Consider the following 20522-nt stretch of genomic DNA (forward strand, 5'->3'; position numbering starts at 1 on the left):
GTATGCAAAAATTGTGATTTACCTTTTGAGTTCTGGATTGTTAATAATTGCCGTAGAGGAGTTTACATTAGTAAATTCTTCTTTTTGCTCTTTTTTTTTTTTTTACTTTTCTCTTGAACTCTCCCTCCTCTCTGCCTGAGCAAATACCTCCTTGCTAAAGGAAAAGAGAGATAATAGCTTCTGTGTACTATAATTGATGAACTTTCAGCAATTCGGAGCAAATCCAAGGTTGCTGCCAACAGCCAGATGGAAAACAGTGTTAATGACATGTTCAAAGAAAAGTATGTTATTTTGATAGGGGATGGACTAGAGACTTTAATCTCTATTGTTCTGGGGACTAATGGTATGGATAATTCCTTAAAAGATGCCATTTTTTGAACAAAAATTATCTTTTTTCATAAGCGGGAAAGAACAAACTAAAGAGCACCAACTGCATTTTCAATGGTCTGGCTGATATATATGCTTTACACTAACTCTTTGTTATGTAGAGTCAGATGTCTTCAAATTTCATTTCTACAGTCTACCAGACTGTTAGAAATCTGGACATTTCTACTGCTGATGGGTAGAAATCATAAAATGGATGGTCCTGGAAACTGGAGCCAGGGTGGCAAGCTGATGGTGGGGAGAAGTTAAGAGAAGAAGTTGGGAAGGACAGACAAAACAGACAGGGACAAAAAGGGTTACGCTTGGAGAAAACTGGGAAAGAAGATTCTTCCCCATCCTCTTCCTCTGCTCTAGAGCCTGGAATGGGACTGAGGGCTCCCAAATCTCAGTCTTGTTTCACTGCCTGTAAATCTCTCTCAAGCCTACTGCCGAAGTATATGTCTTCTTCTTCTTAGGTCCTGGCCATCCTGGCAGACAGGAACAGCAATTTCACTAGCCCTAGCATCCATGCTGTGCTTCATGCCTACAGGACAGTGCCTTTTGCATATGGCTGCAGTGGGAGCACTGAAGGGAAGAGGTGCAAGAGCGTCAGCCTTGGGGAGCTCCACCCACGTGGTGTTTGGGCAGACCTGGGACTCCAAGAGGCTGTAGTAACAATCTCCTCCTTCTTTGACAAGTGGTTACAGAAACCACCTGCCCAGGACTATCCTCACACAAATCTACAGTGCAAATGCTAAAGATATGCAGAGATTATCTCCCAGTGAGTCAGAGATTACTGTTTAATGTATGTTGGATTTGCATTTTGCCTTGATCTGGTCACAAATATCCTAAGCAATGGGTCACCCTTAACCTTTCTTGAGAGATAATTCCCCATAACTCATTATTTCCTCACATTCAGCCACCTTGCTCCCTCTTTGACCAGCCTTCATATATCTGCTCTGTACAGATCCAAACTCCTTCACTTCACACTGCTTTTGCTCCACCTCACCTTCAAGAGGGAGATTTATAAGGAGGGCTCACGGGAGGTTGCCAAGCACCTCACAGGCTGTCCACATTAGTTCTGGTCACAGTCTGTTTCATATGATGGGGCCAGGCAGCTTTTCCTCTGTCACCTCTGCAGCTACATCCTGCCCTGCTGTCAGCTATACTTGTTGCTTGGTCACGAATCACCACATTGTTATCTTTCTAGTAGCACCTCCTAGAGCTGGAATCAGGGGATGTTGCTCCTGCAGCTGACAGACAGGGAGAGATGCTTCCCTTGGGCATGATGATGTGTTTCCTCTGCACAAGATGCTGAAACATTAATCTCTTCCCTGAGTCTTGCTTCTCTCTCTCTTTTCCCGTCTCTCCTTTATTTTGATGTCATATTGCATACTTGTACCGATTACCATCCTCCTTGAATCTGAGATCTTACTTCATTATTTCCTACCCGTGTTATAATCTCCTCAAGACTCTTTTGGACTATTTCAGCTGTCCTTCTGGTGTCCCTGAGTTGACTTTAGGGTGCAATATCTTTTGCTGATGTGCTGTTTAATCCCCTTCTTTAGATTATTAATACAGACATTACCTCATAAATAGTTATGGGCATTTGATTAGATACCCTCCGCCAACTTGCTATTTTATCATTTGCCATAAGTCTTGGCCCGTTATTCTGTAGGATGTTTTGAGACTCTCACTGTTCTTTCCCAAGCCAGTTCAAATTCTTGCTGTGAAAAATAATTCTTTTTTGGCTCAAGCCAGTAGCCAGTATTTGGGTATTTCCAGTCATGTTTCATTAGGAAGAAAAACTCATTCTATACCATAGGTGTACTCCTGGTGGGGTTTTTTTTGTTTGTTTGTTTGTTTTCATTGGAAATGTGTATCCTGTCCTTTTTGCCCTAGAAGAACAGACAGGATGACAGGACCACTGCTGTTGCCCTAAATTCCCATGTCTGTCTTGCCAGTGAGCCCTATAGATAGGAGGCTCCACAGTGTGGTCCCTCACTACCAGGTCCTGCTCAAAATCCCAGCTTTTTGATGCCTAATAACCTGTAAAACCCAAATTCTGGCAGTCATTATCACCTCCTTGCAGAGCAGCAAAAATTGGGTAGGACACTGTAACCTGCTATTTAAAATTCAGCAAAGTAGCACTCAAAAGGGGGTAGATAAGTCTGAGCCTTCCAGGATGAGCTGACATAATTGTTTGTGCATACTGCCTTGGTCACATATAGAAATTTTCCATGAACCCAGAAACCTGGCAGATGTCAGGCCAGTGAATAATGTGGGAGGAATCCTGCAAATGTGAGAAATCCTGAGTACAGCAAGGCCAGCCCATGAGCTGAGCGCTGCCTGTGCTTCTCAGGTGGGTGTCAGAAGGAGCAGAGCATGGCAGGTTGACTGACATCAGTGGTAATCTCATTGCAGAAGAAGTCCCAACATGCATCAAACATTGGTGCCACTGCCCCTAAGGTAACAGCTGGGAAAAGGAGAGGGAGCTTTGTTCCCAAACATGTAACCTCTTTTACCTCTATGTTTTATGGTTTCTGCTCTGCCACAGGTAGCTCTAGGGCAGGCATGAGGGGCTCTAGAGTAGTTACATTAAGCACAGAGGGACTTGTAGGTGGTTCTTCATTAGACTGACTGAATCCCATCTTACATGGCATATCCTCAATATGTAACACAGAAGTGGGGGTACACCCGAGCCTTTTGCAAACAAGCCATGTCCAAATCCAAAATCAGTAAAACATCATCAAGATGACATTTTACACAAGTCTAGTAAACCTTTGGAAAGCAGGGAGGAGATGGCAGGCTGCTCAGGTGCAGCCATGTCCCAAACCTGAGTTAGCATCTCTAGATGTCAGGGCAGGATGGAAATTTGCAGAGCAGAACCACAGATGATGCTGAACACATCTGGGACATGGTCCTTGCTGCCTTGCCAGCAGGAGATGGGTTAAGCCACTTTACTCCCAACCTTGCAAAGGAACCTGTGTAGGTGGGCAGGCAGGGACCTGTAGGGCACTCCTGTAGGATCCCTCCCTGGAGAAGATCTCAGGACAAGGGCTGCAGAGAACAATGGACCCAGCTGGCACACATGTCCAAGTCTTGGACAGCAAAACTTCCTTGCCCAACATTTACACTAGGGCCCTCAAAATGAACTAAGAATGAACAAAAAATATGTTTCAATCTTAAGTGGAGGCCAACTGAGAATTCAAGTTTGTTCAGTTAAGGGAAGCCACCCACTCCTTAGTTACAGCTTCAGAAAATCTTTCTGGTTCTCTCTGAGTTGTCCCAGAACTGCAGCCAGTTGGCTAACAGTGCTTGAGCCATTGCAGAGACATTATTAACTCAGACAGAGGAAAATATACTTTCAGTTATTACGTGCTAATAAAGCACAAAGTAAACAAATTTAGGCAACAGAAGCAATTATACCATTAAACATTTAACTGGAAGATTGATTTTTAAATTGCTAATAATCCAAACCAAAGCAAGCACACAAAGCAGAAGGGGGATGAAGGTACTTTTAACAATTGAATCTAGTCAGTGCCTCAGTTCAAATGCTTGGCTATAAATGTCAAAATACATAAGATTTGATGCAAGAAAAGAAGCGGAACCAGAATGGATGAGCATTCCTCAGTTGACCAGATTCTTCTAATTGGGAGGAAGTTAAACACATGGAGTGGGGAAACTCTGTGAGCTGCGTTATCTCCAGAGCTCTCTTTAGATACCAGTCTGTGCTCCTGAACAGCCTTCCAAAATCGGCAGGAAGCAGTGAACCGAGGCACAAATTGCAGGCTCTGCCTCATGCTTGCATAAGCCCTTCCACGTTCTGCTGCTGTCGCCTGGAGAGGGCTGCCATGATGGATGAGTCCCCATGAAAGGAATGGAGAAATTCCTGTCCTCATCTGAATAAAACCCCTGTTTTCTGTTGCTCTTCAAATTGCATTGAAAGGAAGGGAGAGACTGTCCTGGGCTGCAGCAGAAGGTAGATTTGATGATGATCAGTGCTGTTGGGGTAAATCAGGGTGGGATGTTCTCTTGGCTGCAGGGGTGTATTTGTTTTCATAGGTTATGGCAGGGCTGCTCCCTATGAAGAAGTACAAATCTTAATCAAATAAAACTGATGTGCCGCCATATTTACCCATCTCACTGGTTGTCCTACATCATGTTTTAGCATACAAGTTACATGACAGAGTTATCCAGGGGTTGCCAGCTGACACAGAAACAAACCCTCCTGCTAAATTGCCTGCAGATGTCCTCTTCCAACTCCTGTAAGGAACTTCTACCAGTTCTCTCTTTTTTTTTTTTTTTTTTTTCTTTTGGTGTGTGTGTTAAATAAAAGCAGCAGAAGAGGGGGAAAACAGTCTCAGCTGAATCTCTGTGCTAGTGCCTCTGTTTGCAGGACAGGAAGCCTTAAGAAGACAATGCAGCTTAAAGGCAAGCTCAGCAAAAGACCCTGTAAGGATTTCCATGAACTTTAGTGGGCCAAATGAGTTATTTTTAAGACTGGAGCTGATTGAATAATGCCAAGTCTAATGCTGCCAAGGTGGGCTTTTCAGAAGATTCAGACCTGAGGAGGTGAGAAGATCGTTGTGATCTGTTGGCTGTAATGTGTTTGATACTAGAATTTGTGGCTTAGAGTTTTGACTAGACATCCCTTTTGTTTTGATATTGATCTAAAGAAATTAGGATTTTATCTGATAGACTTAATTTCTTGTTCTATTTGGCAGAAATCTCCAAGTAAGATTGTGACATTCTTGAAAACATTAACTGTTTTCATTTTCATAATGAGGAATTTTTGTTTTGTTTTTGTTTTCATTGTATGAATTTACTGTAGTTAGTGAACTTTTTGCGTATCTCCCTTGGCTGGGGAAATCACAGAATATTGTTTTATTTTTGATGGCTGGGGGAGTATGGGCTATTTATGCATAGCATTAAAATACGCTTTCTGTGAGTGCTTACATGTTTCTCTTTGCAATGTGATATTTCTGGATGGTCAGTCTAGCCGAATGCAATTGCAAAAGGTTAGTGGAGAGCAGACACCTACATGAAATACCATCCCTTCAAAAGCTGTGAGTGCCAAACAACTCCCACTTGGAACAATGTAAGCTGGTGAGTGCCAACAGCTTCCAAAAGTCTGGCCTCACACGGCTTCAAAATAAGATTGATTAGCAAGTCTAGCAAGCTGTTGGTTTGGTTTGGTTTTTTTCCCTATACTTTCTTAGGTCTGCACGGAGAATATTATCTGCACTTGAAGTATGCTCAGCAGTTGAAGGTGATGCACTGTGGGGAGGGTTCCTTGGTTCCTCCTGGGAAGGTGGAGTTCCAGGTGGGTCAGTAGGTGGGCAGGTAGCTTTTTCCCAAGTTTACTTCAGGAGAGCTTTGGCCAGGAGTATTAAACTTTGCTATGCAGGTAGAAGGAGACCTACCTCTGTAACTCCCCCATGTGGATCTTTTTTCAGTATGAAAACAAAAGTAGTTTTCCCAGTTGCCTTAAACTGCTTCGGAAGTGACAGAAGCAAAACCAGAAAAGGCCACTCTGGCATTACTGAAATAGTGATGTCCAATCGGGAAATTATAGTAATATAACTCTCGCATTCCAACTTCACTTCCCGTGTAACTTCCATGTGTGGGCAAAGATAAATTTGCTCTCTGGAGATACATATGAGCTTCTTTTATTTGATTAAGCCTGAAACACTTTTTCTTCCCACCTGGGATGATGGAATGATATGCGCAGGAAAAGTAGGGTTAGAAATTAATGTTTTGGGAGCTTTATTTCTAAACTAAGTTATCATTGTGGCTTTCTGATTTATTTTTTAATTTATTATTTTACCTATCACAAATCACAAGCCACTTTTTCACTTAAGCAGACTCTTCAGATACAAGAACAATAGTATTGTGCTAAAATGAGGAAAGATTATTTCTGAAAATCAAATAATGAGTTTCAGTTATTGTTGCACTTTAAACATGGTAAACAGGTTGGGGACCAGTATGCTTGCAAATGACCTAAGTCTTCCTTTTGAGTGGTAATCCTTATTCTTTTGAAAAGCTAATAAAAGTGGTGTATGAAAGAAATTCCTGGGGCACTGCAGAACTCACCCTCCTAGGGAGAGAGCCAGATGTGCCAGTTAATAAGCTAGCAAGCATTCAAAGCAAGGGCAGTAACTGCTTGGTATCACCTAAGCCAGACGTTCTCTGTCGATGCAAGGCAATATCGCATACTGGTCACATTCACAACAGAGAGCTGGAAGACATGTGCACTCTTATTAAAGGAAGAAAAAAAAAAAAAAGGAGAGAAAAGGAGGGGACAGGGAGAAGGAGAGGGAGACAATGTGTCTGTCTTGAGAAGCAGCAAAGTAGCAGACACACTCCTCCACATGTGCATTAGTCTGTCAGCCTGGATTCTGTTATCCAGATGTTGGGGTGGATCCTATGGCAGGGACCATGAAGGAAAAAGCTTTTAAAAGAAATCATATTTCAATGGTGAAATTAACATTACCAGATTTTTCAATGCAATCGCTAGAGTAATTTTTCAGAATGCTTTAGTGAAATAACAAATTCTGCGTTTAATGTTTTTTACAGGCTTCTTTGGCAGTGCCTCTTCCAAACAAAAGTGTCCATGTGTGAAACTTGTAAATTGCTTTTAGAATGAAGATGTGTTAGAGTAAACAGCACATGAAAGTTGTTCTCAGACCAGTCCTACTGAACTCACATTTTTTTGTGGAGTGGGTCCTGAAGTCCAATGGGCCTTGCTCAAGGCTCCACTCCTCAGCCTCAAATCCTTTGAGAGCTTTGGCCATCACATTGACACAGTGCTTATGCAGTAAAAAAAGCACATATATTTGCATTGACAATCAGAATACATCACCATCAAGGCTGTTCCCACAATCAAATAATAATTTTTTTTAAATCCCAAATTAACTTTCCCAGGCACAGCAGAAAAATAAATTACTTACGGCATTTATGGTATATTTGTAACTTGGAACTGATGGCTTCATGTTACTGGGCATAACGTGTGCAGCATATAAACAAACACTGCACAAAAAGACAAGTCCCAGCTTTGTCTCTCTGACACTTTGCCTCTGTGACCGGGATCCCACAACCAACACCACATGTGTATTTCTGCTGAGCTCGTGTTTATGTTGAGCTCAGCTCAGCCCTGTGCTGATCTTGCCCACGTGTGTCTGAGGGGAAACTGGGGTGCAGTGATAGGAGACGATGGGCATGCCTGACCAGCCATGGTCATCACAAGGGGAAAGGGAGGGCATCTGTGAATAAACATTTATTTGAATGTGTTAAACAATGTGGTTGTTGTTCTTGCCTGTAAATTTTTCATGAGGCCTCAGGAATGCAATATTTACGTAAGAAGATGGTTATATGCAAATGTTACTAAATCTCATATTGTAACTGATAAGGAATCACTGCTGTCAGCTATCACAGAAAGCAGAATGTGGATACGTGAAAACTTGAGGAGTGGATTTGTGATTATGTTGCAAATAGAAACAAGGCCATTTTATATCAATATTAGTACCGTGCACTTTGGAAGCAGTCTGAATGTTTTCATACGTAATTATGGCTTCAGAAAAATTGTGAATTTATAGAGACAGCTGGTGTGTCTTTTCCCACGTTGGAACAGTATCAGCTGAGCAGGCCTTTTGAGAAATCTCAGTTTGTAGTTTCACTAAAAGCCAGACTCGCAGATGAGGATTTCTTTGTGGCGTTTTACCATTGGATATGATCTTCACTTCTGTATGAATCTGAAAAGTTAGTGGACATCTGCAGTTTGTTCTTGCATCTGTCACACAAAGTACATGGGGACCTGCAGCACTACCTAACCAAGGTGAAATAAAAAATATATTCCTTTCTCATACAGGCAGGGTGTAGCTCTGAGCACAGAGATAGCCAAGGGAGCTGAGGACAAGCCAGCTTTGGTGCTGCCCCCAGCAGAGGCACATTGGTGTGATGCTGATGGTTCACTACTTCGCCCTGTTTGGGTTCAGCTTCCCCTCTTGCCCCGGGAGAGGGGAGGGCAGGGCTGGTGGCCACCTGCCCCTGCCGTGGGGGCCTCAAGGAGGCGAGTGTTATCTCTGACACCCATTAACCTCGCAGTCTGCCCCAGCACTGAGCGCTCGCCTCAGACGGGCCTGGGCTGAGAGCTGACGGGGCTTTGTGGGCGAAAGCTTTCCAGGCAAAGCAGCCCATCATCGCACACTGCAGTTCATCAGAGTGAGAGCCTTGGAGCCGGCAGGGTGTGATTCATCCATCCCGACAAGGTCTCTGAGGCAAACTGACATTATTCGGACTGATATCATTAATTAATGAGGGCTGAATGTTATTCTTAGACACTGGCTTGAGTATTGGGTAGAGGAGCCTATGAAAGGGTTCTTTGATTTTGGAAAATTCCTATGGCACTGTCAAATTTGCTAAGAAAATTAAATCATCTGCCAACTTTCCAAGTTAAGCAGCACATCCCTTCTGGAGACTTGACTGAGACTCCTCAGTGCCTTCTTGGGATCAAGGGATTATTTGATTTATATTAATGCCAAATGAAAGTGATAGATAGCTTCCAAAACCCAGCTATATTAAATCTGTCAGGCAGGCTTTGGAGAAAGCATTTTTGTTTGTTTGCTTCGGCACAGATTTGATCCTCCCCCACCTTTGTTTGGCTGCATTTGGTTTAATATGATCAAGGTGGTAGAAAGCCAAAACCCAGAGCTTTTATGCAGCTTGCGGGTTGGTCACTGGGTTGTGCCTGGGCTTTGCCCCTCTGCTGGGGTGACTCACAGCCCCCCCACAGTGGGAGCAAGCACCTGTTCACACATCCGTGGCACACTCAGACTAACTCCAGATTTAATGAGCTTTGGGTTTGGTATTGAAAAAATGTCAGGGTATGCTCCAAAGCAAACAAAGAGAGCAGCTCCCCTTGTTCCTTTTGTGCTTGTCCTGGAGGCTGGCACTGCTCTTCCCTCCTCCCCACCCTTTTTCTCCCTGGAGCTGCCTCTTGCCTCGGTGCCAGCCACTCACCCGCTTCATGGACCTTGCAGGTGTCCAGAATTAGCAAAGCCTTTGCAGGCCTCTGGTGGCAGATACATAAATATAATGCTGTCATTCCTTTAAAACCCCAGCCTCGGCAGGGCTGGGAGTGTGGGAAGTGTGATGCACATGTGGACCAGCCGGCGCTGCCCCTCACACATGGATCCCATTGAAGCCCTAACAACCCTGGGGTGGGGGAGAAGGGCAAGGGAGCTGCTGGCAGGTCAGCACCCCCATGCCCCTTCGTCTGTGGTATTTGTGTAAACTGAGAGGTGCCCAAGTGCAGCCAATTTCTCAGTTTGCCCTTGCTGCCGCATTTTTTGGGCAAGGAGGTGGCACTTGTGGCCAGCTGGTCTGCTCAGGTGGCAGGAGCTCATCAAGTAATTGCTGCATCGAGCCCAATGCTTTATGGTTGAATTAATGTGCATGTTGTCTGAGGTAAGCACTTTTGGGAGGATACCCACATAGTGACAATAATCAAGTCACCAAATGTTCATCTGCATTGTGGGTCGGGTTCATCTTTCAGCTGTAGCACATTGTCCTCAGGGCAGCCACTGCAATACATTTGCATGCGTGCACACACACACAGGTGGAAGCAGACTGGCAGCTACCCTAGCTGAATAAAACACATGAATGCTTACCATTTGGGGAAAAAGAAAAAATAATCTGTTACAGATTGTGCTAATTATAAAGAGGTTTGATACAATACCGTACATTCAGCAACAAAAAGATCTGAGTTGTTTGAATCCACTGTTTAGTTTGAGGTGGCTTGTGTCCATGCAGAAGGCTGTAATCTATATTTTACTGGCTGCTGGACTGGGGATTTTTTTAGGGGTGTGTGTGACTTGCTTTAGATATCTTCTCTAGAGGCGCCCTTAAAGCATTTTGCTTCCATTGCCAGGATCAACAGACAAGGTGCTGGAACAAACTGATAAATTAAATAGCAACAAGTTTCCCAGACCTGATGGTATTAATCCAGGAGTTGTGAAAGGCCTGAAGAATGAAATGCCAGTGCTGCTTACAATAGAAATGTGGGGACTCAAGGGAAGTGGACAACTTGAGAGTGACAGTCTTTGTACTTACTTTTAAAAACAAACATGAGAGTGCTGCTGGGAAACACCTCCAAGCCTTACTGCAGGGCAAAAATATCACCTAACTTGTCATAATAATAAACAATAGCAAAGTTATAAATACATCTCCTACATCAATGATATGAAAAAGATGAAGTGGCATGTATTTTCCAAATGAAAATTGCAAGTCTGTGTTGTAAGTTGTAGTGTTTGTCAGAAGAACAGCTTAATTTTTTTTTAAAAAGCTCAAGGAGCATTCTTGTCAAGGGAAAAAGTGATATTCGGTCACCCATTCAAAATGAATAGGAAAGAACAAATAAGAAAATAATAGTAAACATTCAGTTTTCAGCCTGGCACCCAAGATTAGCAGTAGGGTGTCTCAAATTACATCTTAAATCTGGTGTTGTTTAATACATTTAATAATGAGGTGGAAAACAGGAAGTCAAGCCCCAGTCAGATTGGAGATGAAATGCTTGTTCATGTATTTTTTAGGTTGTTCAAGACAAGCTGAAGGAAAAAATATGGAATGTTTTACCAAGTCAAGTAGAAAGCACTGTGCTATGACAAATTGATATGAAAATGCATATGAAAAAATAATGTAGGTAGGAAAAAAAAATATATGCCATTGAATAACTATCACTGTCATTAAATATACCAAATACTGCTTTTGAGACACACTGCATTAATCTTTTTCCATGCTGAAACCTGGTCTCTTTGCTTATCAGTTTCTAATTTATGGTGAAATATGAACCTGCACCCTATGACAACTGTTCCTCTTTGATAACTTTCTTAACATTATTCTGCAGAAAGTCCTGAGCTTCTGGTACACTTGTATTCTGTCCAGACCAACCAGTGATCCATGTGGTTCAGTGGCTGACAAATGGCCGTGATGGTAATTAATACCATAGTCAGCTATGATGGGCCTCTGTGCTTGTGACTGAGCATCGTGACTGGGCTGGATACATGATTAATGTGCTTCTCCACAGAAACATTCTTAGTGCTGCTGCTGTTGGTTTTGGTACAGAGTTTGGTATCAGTGTATTTTTTTGAGATATACCTGTATAAAATATTTTTAGCTGGCTTACATTTGCTGTTTCTTGCTGTATAAAAATGCTCATTTTTTATTTGTATTAAGAGAAAGGAGAGAATTTCAGTGGCTTCAGGAATAGAGGCATGGAATATGAAAAAGGAACACAGAAGAGTGCCCAGTGACGTGTTAGAAACCTACTCTATAACTCTCCCCTGGTCAAGGAAATCTCACTTTTTTCTGAGACTGTAAGAGAAATCGCCCCTGGGACACATTGTCAAGTATTGTCCCTGGAAAAATGCTTCTAGTGATCCTCACGGTTATCTGCGGCCCCTGAAAGATGCCGTATTATTCTGTGAAGTTTCTACTCAGGCTTCACATCTGTATTTGCCTGAGGATTGGGCACTGGGAAGGGACTGCTGGCCCTGATGACTGTTGAACCCTTTTGCCCAGAATGTTACAGAGCAGAATGAAGGTCAGCCAGGTGAGCATGGTTCCTTGTCATGCCAGTGTGTCCAAGGTTGATATCTATGTGTAGGTGTATTCTGTGGTGTGGTCAACGTCTTTTTTTTTTTTTTGGGACCTGGGTTAAAACCACCACTAAATAACCACTTGTCTGCTGGTACAGCTTCTGGTTGTTCCCAAGCTGAGCTGGATTTAAAATGGTAATGTGGATGACCCAATTCATATTTACAGTTTCCTCAGCTCTCCCATGCTCCCAGATATATCTTTACTCGGGAAACAACATAAAGCAGTTGACACATATTTCTTTCAGAGTTTCCATTAGTATCAGATCATGCAGAGGGTGCCAAACCCAGTTCTCACTTATGTCAGTAGAGATCTCAGTGCTCTTTGAGTTCCGTCAGAACAGGGAGCTGGTGTGGCTGGCACTGGCTGCCCAATGCCACCCATTTTGTAGGAAGTGTTTTCTACCTTACCCTCTCCATTATTTCTGTCTTCCTGATGTCCAATAGGTAAGGCTTATGAAACCCTCCTCTGACTTACATGCTATTTCTTCATTACTTTATGTCACTAGGGTCAAGATTTATCTTACCTAACTTTACTTGTCTGAAAGCTAAACCCGTCTTCAGAGCTGGAAACAGAAGCATATCCACAGGCTATTTAATCCCATTTAAAAATAGATTTCAAAGGAGTTTAGGCAGCTCTTTTAGTCTAGAGGTCTAACTTTTTGGTAGCTAAGGTAGGGTAAAGATTATCCCAATAGAGGATTTGCATACATTGCTTCGTCTTGACTCTGTAGTGGAAAGATGTATTAATGGGCTTGAAGAATCTCCTTAAACTTTAAAAAAAAAATCACATGCCAGCTTTATAACAACAGATCAGATGGTGAAAAAGTTCCAATAAGTATGTTTCAAACTGCTGTCTTGGGTAGTTTTAGTATGCAGTTAAAAGTATCAGAGATACAGAGACTGAATTTACAAAATATTGAATTATTTTTTATGGTTTCTGTGAGGGTTAGGAGGACAAAAACAGGTCAGTGTCCTCATAGAAGTGTGACTTTGAAGTTCTGTAACTCAGTTTTGTGTGTTAATTTTCCTCTCACTGACACTCGTAGGACTATGCGTATTTTTTAAAGTGTATTTAATCTTGTCTTTTTAGGAGTTTGGTGAAATATTTTGCTTTAGTGCTTTGTTTTTGCTTGATGCTGCCTAAAAATTAAATACACACTAATCTTTACTTTTTCCTTGTCCCAGAAAGAGGTTCTTCTACAATGAGTTTGATAGCATCATTCCTAGCTAGGATCCCTGTACCTCTTGCAGATTTTAGCTTTTGCTGACAAGGAGGCACAGCATTCCTGGCTATTTGCTCCATATGGTGAAGGACTGCAGCTTTTATTGTGAAGGAATTCCCGAGTGCTTTTCAAACTATTTTTATAGGAGTCACTTCACTCATCACTGAAAAGGAGCCAGTTCTGGGGTAAAACATGGCAACCATTCAGTGGTAACCGTAGTCTGTAGCACTTCTGAAAAACTGTGACCGTTTTGCAAAATGTCAATATTTTTGATGACGTTGGTCATGGGAGGCCAGGTCCTCAGTATGACTAAATTAGTGTTTTGGCTTCTCTGGTGTCTGCAGAGTTGCCATGATTTCTACCCATGACAAAACTGGCCCTGTCTGAGTATTTTTTTCACTCTCTGAAGCCTTGATTATACAAGAGCCATTTTCATCTGATTTCCCACTTTGTAAATCTTGAAGCAGCTGTCAGAGGAAGAATCCAATTTTATCTGGAGGGGATACCAGTGCTGCCCCTCCCCGGGCCTTGCCCCTGCTGCTTGCTGATCTCCCCAGGCCTTTCACGGAGCCGTGAGATGCAGTCAGTGCAGGCCCTGCACCCTTCTTACTTCAGGATGACGTGAAAGAAAAACAGCCTTATCCTTGTAGCCAGCAAGAGGTGGAGGTAATGACCCAAGTAGCCTCTGGTTTTTGATCTTCAGATAGATTTGGCAGCTTTACCAGTTGCCTGCCCAATCCTGAGCATGGCATTAAGTCTTCCACTCCTTCAGTCTCCTGCTGTGCACTAGAGAGATAGCATCTCGCCAGCAACAAAAGAAGGAACAGAATTTCCCTACTGTGTGTATTTATTATGAGGGTAAATTAATCAAGTAACACAGGCAAAGAGCTGCAAGGTGGACGTATAAGTTAAGAACAAACACCAGGTAAAATTCCTGAGGTAAACCATCTTGGATACCTAAAGCTATAAATCATACCTTTCTGCCATCACTTAAGTCAAATAAAATTAGAGATTATCCCTGTAAAAGTTTTGGAAAGGAAACTCTCTTCTCATGCAGTCAAAAGCCCCTCTTAAAATCTGGTCCATAGGATCTGGTCCAGTATGCATTGCCCTTGCAAAAGCAGCTCTCTTTGTCAGAGTGAAATCTCACACTGAAGAAGTGAAACAGCAGCTCCAAAGTAATGCTTTTTGTCTTTAAGATGTGCAGGTTCTCATGATCTTTTAAGTGCATGCCTTAACTAGAGGCTCTCCAAGACTAATTTAATGTGGACCCCGGGATCTCTTAATGCAATATTTCCCATGGCATCAGCTGGACTTTTCTGGGAGCATGTCCTGAAAAAGTTGATAAAAATGAGGGCCATTACGTTATGGGTGGAGCTGTGTGTCTTGACAGCATTTTTTCCAGGAAGCTGGACAGTGGGCTTGTGAAGTCAGATGCTTTACTAGATACTGCTGGTCATCTTGATGAGCAAACCAGGATGCCTATCTGCTGAGTGGGTGAGGTTCAGATAATGCCTAGCCCTACTGTTACATACCTTCAAGTGGTTTAAATATAGAATAGTTATATTGTTTTGAATGAGATAAACTTTGATGAGAAAGCAGTTTCAGAAGTGCTGGCTGTAATAGCAGCATTGTTAATATTACTGGTTTTGGCATGGCAGGCACAGGAAAAGTCTCTCTAGTCTCTCTAGTCTCTCTAGAGCTAGACATGTGACAGGTTTGACAGTAGGTAGCATCACTTCTATCTGTCTTTCTCCGCATGTGGCTATAACTTAAGACCATTATTTCCTTTGTGACAGGCGAAGAATTTTGGCTAAAAGTTGACTTGGATGTGGGAGACAAAGATCAGCTTCACAAGTGTAGGTATAACCTCTTGTACATCATCTTCCACCCTCCTCTGGAGCAAAGTTGTGAGGGAGTTTCCTGAAATATTTCACCATTTCACTGACATGATCATAATTTTGATTTATGCCAATATAGTTTTTTAATTATTTTCATTTTCAGTTATCAAATTAGCAATCCATTTTCAAATAGTCTGTTGACTACATTACCCTGAATTTCAGCAGTGCGAAGCATTACAGTGTTTCTGTATCCAATCTGTATATTTACATTTGAAAAAAAAACCTCTTTAATAAGTATTTTTAGACTAGGGTTTGTTTTCTTTTTTAAAGAAACAAGAAAAGATGAAACATTTAGAAAGCACTGAGTATATGATTATTACAATTTTTAGCTATATATCACTGAACACGTTGTCAGGAAAGCAATATAAAATGTTATACTTCTCTGCTTTGAGGAGTTCTGTTCTCTGAATGGAATAAAATTGAAGTAATGTCGAAGAATTACCATGGAAACTTATCAAGGAAATAAAGAAAAAGTAGATTAACTTCACAATTCTTAATTTAAGTATGGTGACATTTCACTAGAAAAGACAGTCACATGCAGTTTTCTATAATATTTCCACTCTGCTTTCTTGCACACTGGCTAATCTTCATACTTTTGGGATGCAATCACAAAATGACCAAAACCAGAGCAGAGAGGCCTCTGGCAAGTCTGTCTGCCCTAGATCAGGAACAGGGGAGCTGGTCAGGTGTGACCCATGTAAGCATCATCTCCACGCACCTGCAGGGAAGTGGCATGGAGTCTGTTGTGCGGCCACAGCCCAGGGGAACCATCTCAAGGATGCCTTCGACCAAACACTTTAAACTCAAAGGTCGCCTTGGTGGGTGCAGAGAGCTGACATGAGGTGGAGCTGGGCATGTAATGGTCCCGTTGAAGGAGAGCAGAGAAGCAAGGATATGGGGGATGGCTGTCCCGCTCCAGAGCAGAGGACCCTGTGTGCATGCTGGTCTAGAGCAAAAATGTTTTTTTCAGTGAGAAGTTGCCTAACTTTAAATAGTTCCTCCTCTCATGTCATTTAAGGGTGGGGAAAATATTCTCTCAACAGGCCTGGATTACTCACCATTCTTTAATATAAGGGCATTTAAACATGTATTTAACCTTCCCCAGGATGTTGTTTGAACCACAGGGTAATGGGAAAGCTTGGGACATGCTGGAGAGCAAGACAGGGTGGCAGGGGAAATGCTTTCCCTCCCATCGAGATTGATCACTCTCCCATGTAGAGTTTGCGGAACCAGAAGGCTGGATTTAACAATTCACAATTCTCACCTTGTGCCATCAATGGCTACTGAGTCTCAAAGGTGAAATTGTGCAGCCAGTTCTACATGGACAGAGATATGGCCATTGTGGATGTGAGTCCAGGTTCAGGACTTAGCAGTAAAATTTCTACCAACAGGAAATGAGGAAGTTCATATTTCACAGTGTAAATTTTTCTTCAGAGAGTGTGAGGAATTTTTTTCTACCTGAAACTAGTTCTTAAGCCAATATATAGGCACATAAATAGAAATAACTTCATTTTCTGAGTGAGGGTTGTTTACGTGGGTTTCTGGCCCTTGTCATTTTTTTAAATCTGGGCAGCCCGAACTTAACTTCTCAGAGGATGGCTCCAGAGGGACTCCACTGTCTTCAGAGGGAGCCAGTCTGACTAGCCGAGAGCTTTCAGAGAGCTAGCATAAGCAGAAATGTATCCCCTGCTTAAACTCAGATTTAGCCTAGTAGGCCAAAAATTTCAAAACTGCCAGAAGAAGTTTACTTTCAACACTGACGCTGTTTTTAAATCTTCTTCGCCTCATACACACATGCATTTTGGCTGCTATTTATCACTTTAAATTGTTCCCTATCAAATATGAAAAGTGTTATGAGTAGCTAGGATGAAGTGCAGGCTCTAAGGAAGACAGTGACAAAACTTCCCTGGCTTCAATGGAGACAGGATTTAACACCCACCATCTTTTTTTTTTTTTTTTTTTTCTTTAGCTGTATGTGTGTCTGTTTATTGGTTATGAACTGCATCATTTCTTGCCATTTTAATTTGGCAGACTGTAATGCTAGGTAGTAGTATGTATTTTTTTGAAGTCAAGTTGCTAGCTTTGTAAAAGGAAATTAAATATTCACTTTTAAGTACAATTGGTCTGTTGAAAAACATGGCTGTACTAAGGTGTTAAAAACAGGGGACCATAGAGTCATTCAGAGGGAGATGACAAGATAAACTAGTGAGTAAGGCTCTTCATTAGGCAAAATGTTTGAATATTTTTTAACAAACTATTCAAGTTCTAAATACTGTCTTTTTTTTTTTTTTTTCTTCCATAGTTGTCCATGAGCATAGAATTATTTTCTACACATTTGTATGCCCTTTGAAGTAAGTCACACATCAAATCGATGCTTTCAGGCCGTGGTTTGCTCAAAAGCTGTGAATTCACTATGTTGATATAAAAACATACTCAGGCTGTATGACCAGTCCACTCCCTGCATTTCGTCTAGTATATTTTCTGAATGAATAATCAAAACCATCTAAGCTACAGGGCCAGAAACAAATCTGGCAGTGCTCAATTGTCTTGATTAATTAATCCTTCAGTACAGAACTTCCACAGATAAGTACATGATGGAAAGACACTTGTATCCTTAGCTTCCGAGGCACCACAGTCTTGTCATAATTTCATGTCAGTAACTTCAAAATGTGCTACAGGGAAAACTAAAAATATGTAATTTTTTTGCAACTGTGGAATATATGGATTAGCAATAGTTATTTTGGAAGGCTGATGTAGCAAAAACCTCTTTTCTGTATTGAGTTTTACAATTACAGTAATCACTTGTGCTGCATTTTAAGGGAGTTTGTAGAAAATCATGGTGAATTTTTACTAGTAGTGGTTACTGAAACTCTAAGATAAGTGATTAGAAATGAGCTTGTGGACTGTAAAAAATGTCAGACGGTGACCATTTTTTTTAAAGTATGAAAATATTTAAATCAATGCCTGCATTAATCTAAGTATTTTGACACATAATGAAAAAGCATTAGCATGAAGAATACATTATACAAAACCACGATAATCACTGAGGTTCTGTAGCATCTTGATGACCTTCCAAAATCTAGCTGATGTAAACTTTGTTAAGCTAGTAGTAGCGATGATGTAATTTGCCTTGTAAACAGCTTGAGCGATTTGGATCAAAAATATCAACCTTGGCACTTGAGATTTTTTAAACAAGGCACCAAAAAAATGTACACATTGAAAAGTTACACATCTCAGCTTTTTTGGTAGGTTTTATCTCACCTAACTTTAGACATCTGTAATGTCTGCATTTAAGCTATTTAATCCCAAGCTTCCTTTCTGTGAGCACTCCTCTCCAGTGGGAGGGAATCCGTAATTTTTAAAGGCAAAAAATGATCTCAGCTGAAAATTCACCAGAAAAAAATACATATATACATACAGAATACAGTCACCCTGATTCCCTCAAAGGATGCTATGGAAATGGTGCCTCACTGAAAAAGGAGACACCTGCAGAAGGTGGCGAGGCCTTTGGGAGGAGGGAAGGGTTGTCCTTGGGCAGGTGTCCATGGAGGAGAAGCGGAGCTGTCCAGCAGAGCCGGCACTGCACGTGCCTCTGTGTATGGCCACTGCTCTGTCTGGCTGGGAGAAGACATGCACATGGGGAGAAGGTCCTTTCCACCACCAGCAAGCAAGCACTGCACTTGCATGCTTTGCAGCTGCAGCCAGCATCGCTTTTGAAGCCTCCTTGTTTGCAGGGGCTAAGAAAGTACCAAACGTGTCTGACATCATCCACAAATGTTGAACGCAAGTGGAGCTGGGTCGACGGAAGTTCTCCTTTGAAACGCTGCAGTCTTCAAAGCTGGCGTACATACTCTGCACTGTGATACACAGCCTTTTGTTTTGCATAAGTGTTTGTTTTAATGAGGTAGTGCAATGCAGCTCATCAAAATCAAAAACATATGATGCACCCTAGGCAAGAGAAAGGCAATAACTATACAGATTTTTGAAGAGGGCTAGTCATACCACAGGCTACCATTATAACAGAAAAAACAACAAGAATTTTAATATAGCTGTCTAGCCAAATATATTAATTTAAATTGAATGGCTTTTTCTGATATTATAGCTGTGAGGCACAATGTTCTACTGGCAAGCATCTTCAAAACCTTTTTTAGAAGATTTGCTTCAAATTATTTCTGTGCAGCAGATCTTGATGGTATGTACACTTGGGAGTCTAACCAAAGGAAAAAGCTTTTGATTAAATCAATGACCTTTCCTGGAGGTTGAATGAAATGGAGATCGTAATACAAAAAGCTACCTCCTCCAAATAGTGTTTCCATAAAAATATTTACTCTAAGCTCTCCTCCATTAAGTTTGTCCTAACTTTTTCACAAGTGTTAATAATCTTGTGCCAGCACATAAATATTTTTTCCTATTAGCAAGTCCTTTAAAATACATTTTAGTAATTTCCATGATCACTTCTCCAAACGGCTTGCTAACCACCGATTTCCATTCTTTGCCAGAGAACACTGCTGGGTACTGTTTACTCTTGGAAGCTTGGTCTTTATTATGCTCATGCTTTGTTGTGCTTCTTCAAAGCATGGTAATACTTGTTTTCCTTAGCTAATTGCATCTCTTCCCACTTGGAAAATTGGAGACATTTTGCTGCTGATGTGGAGAAAAATGGGTGTGATAATTTCTTAAAATTTTTCTGTATTGATTTCACTTGATTAACAAATGGTGTCATCTTATCCTGGCAAATATCTTTGAACTTTGTTATTATTCCATGAAGCAGAGCTCTGGGAACCTACTGGAGCTGAGAAAAACATGTAACATCCTCCCCAGCAGTTGATATTAGTGAAACTTGAGTCCCACAAGGAGACCAACAGCTTGTGTGATATTAGGCTGCGTATATTAGCTTAGGCTTGCTACAAAGACATCAGAAATTTTACAAGAAAGCACAGGCTCAATAATAACTACTGTAAAGAGTTGGTGGAGTAAGAAGATCACTTTCTTTCTCACCTGGGTGACCTCATTTTCACTTGGGTGTGGGGCAACCTGCAGACAGCACTTATGCAGATTGAAGTGGTCCCTTACTGTTTCTTCTGGTGCAGTCTGTGATGGACACTGATTCTCTGCAACCCAAATTGTTATCTACAGGGAAAAAAATATATTCTGTGACCCCTTTGTGGATGTTTTTTTGTTTGTTTGTTTGTGGGGTATTTTGACCTATGCATGTCTAATGCACCGTAAATGACCCGATCAGGATCTGGCAGTCTGACTCTGTGCTGATAATGCAAAGATTATTTTAGAACAGAAAACAAGTCTTTGCTATATACTTTACAAAGACAGTCCACTGTTTTTCCCAACAAACTTTCCATAATTTTGGATCCATAAGAGTG

The 20522-nt window shown here is 41.6% G+C and overlaps 1 protein-coding gene across 5 annotated transcripts in view; it reads left to right on the top strand.

Annotated features, from left to right (window-relative positions):
* Nucleotides 1-20522, top strand: part of ERG (ETS transcription factor ERG) — a 145557-nt gene that overhangs the window by 46150 nt on the left and 78885 nt on the right. Inside the window, exon 2 of one of the 5 annotated variants that reach the window (XM_082044720.1) lies at nt 15043-15102. The exons of 3 other annotated variants lie outside the window; for them this stretch is intronic. In XM_082044720.1, coding sequence (XP_081900846.1) covers nt 15073-15102 — 30 coding nt within the window. In that variant the 5' untranslated portion in view covers nt 15043-15072. Of the gene's footprint in view, nt 1-15042; nt 15107-20522 lie in introns of those variants that run through there. One more of the 5 variants, XM_082044726.1, reaches the window with a different exon arrangement.

This window comes from Streptopelia decaocto, assembly GCF_964273445.1.
Source record: "Streptopelia decaocto genome assembly, chromosome: 1".
NCBI lineage: Eukaryota > Metazoa > Chordata > Aves > Columbiformes > Columbidae > Streptopelia > Streptopelia decaocto.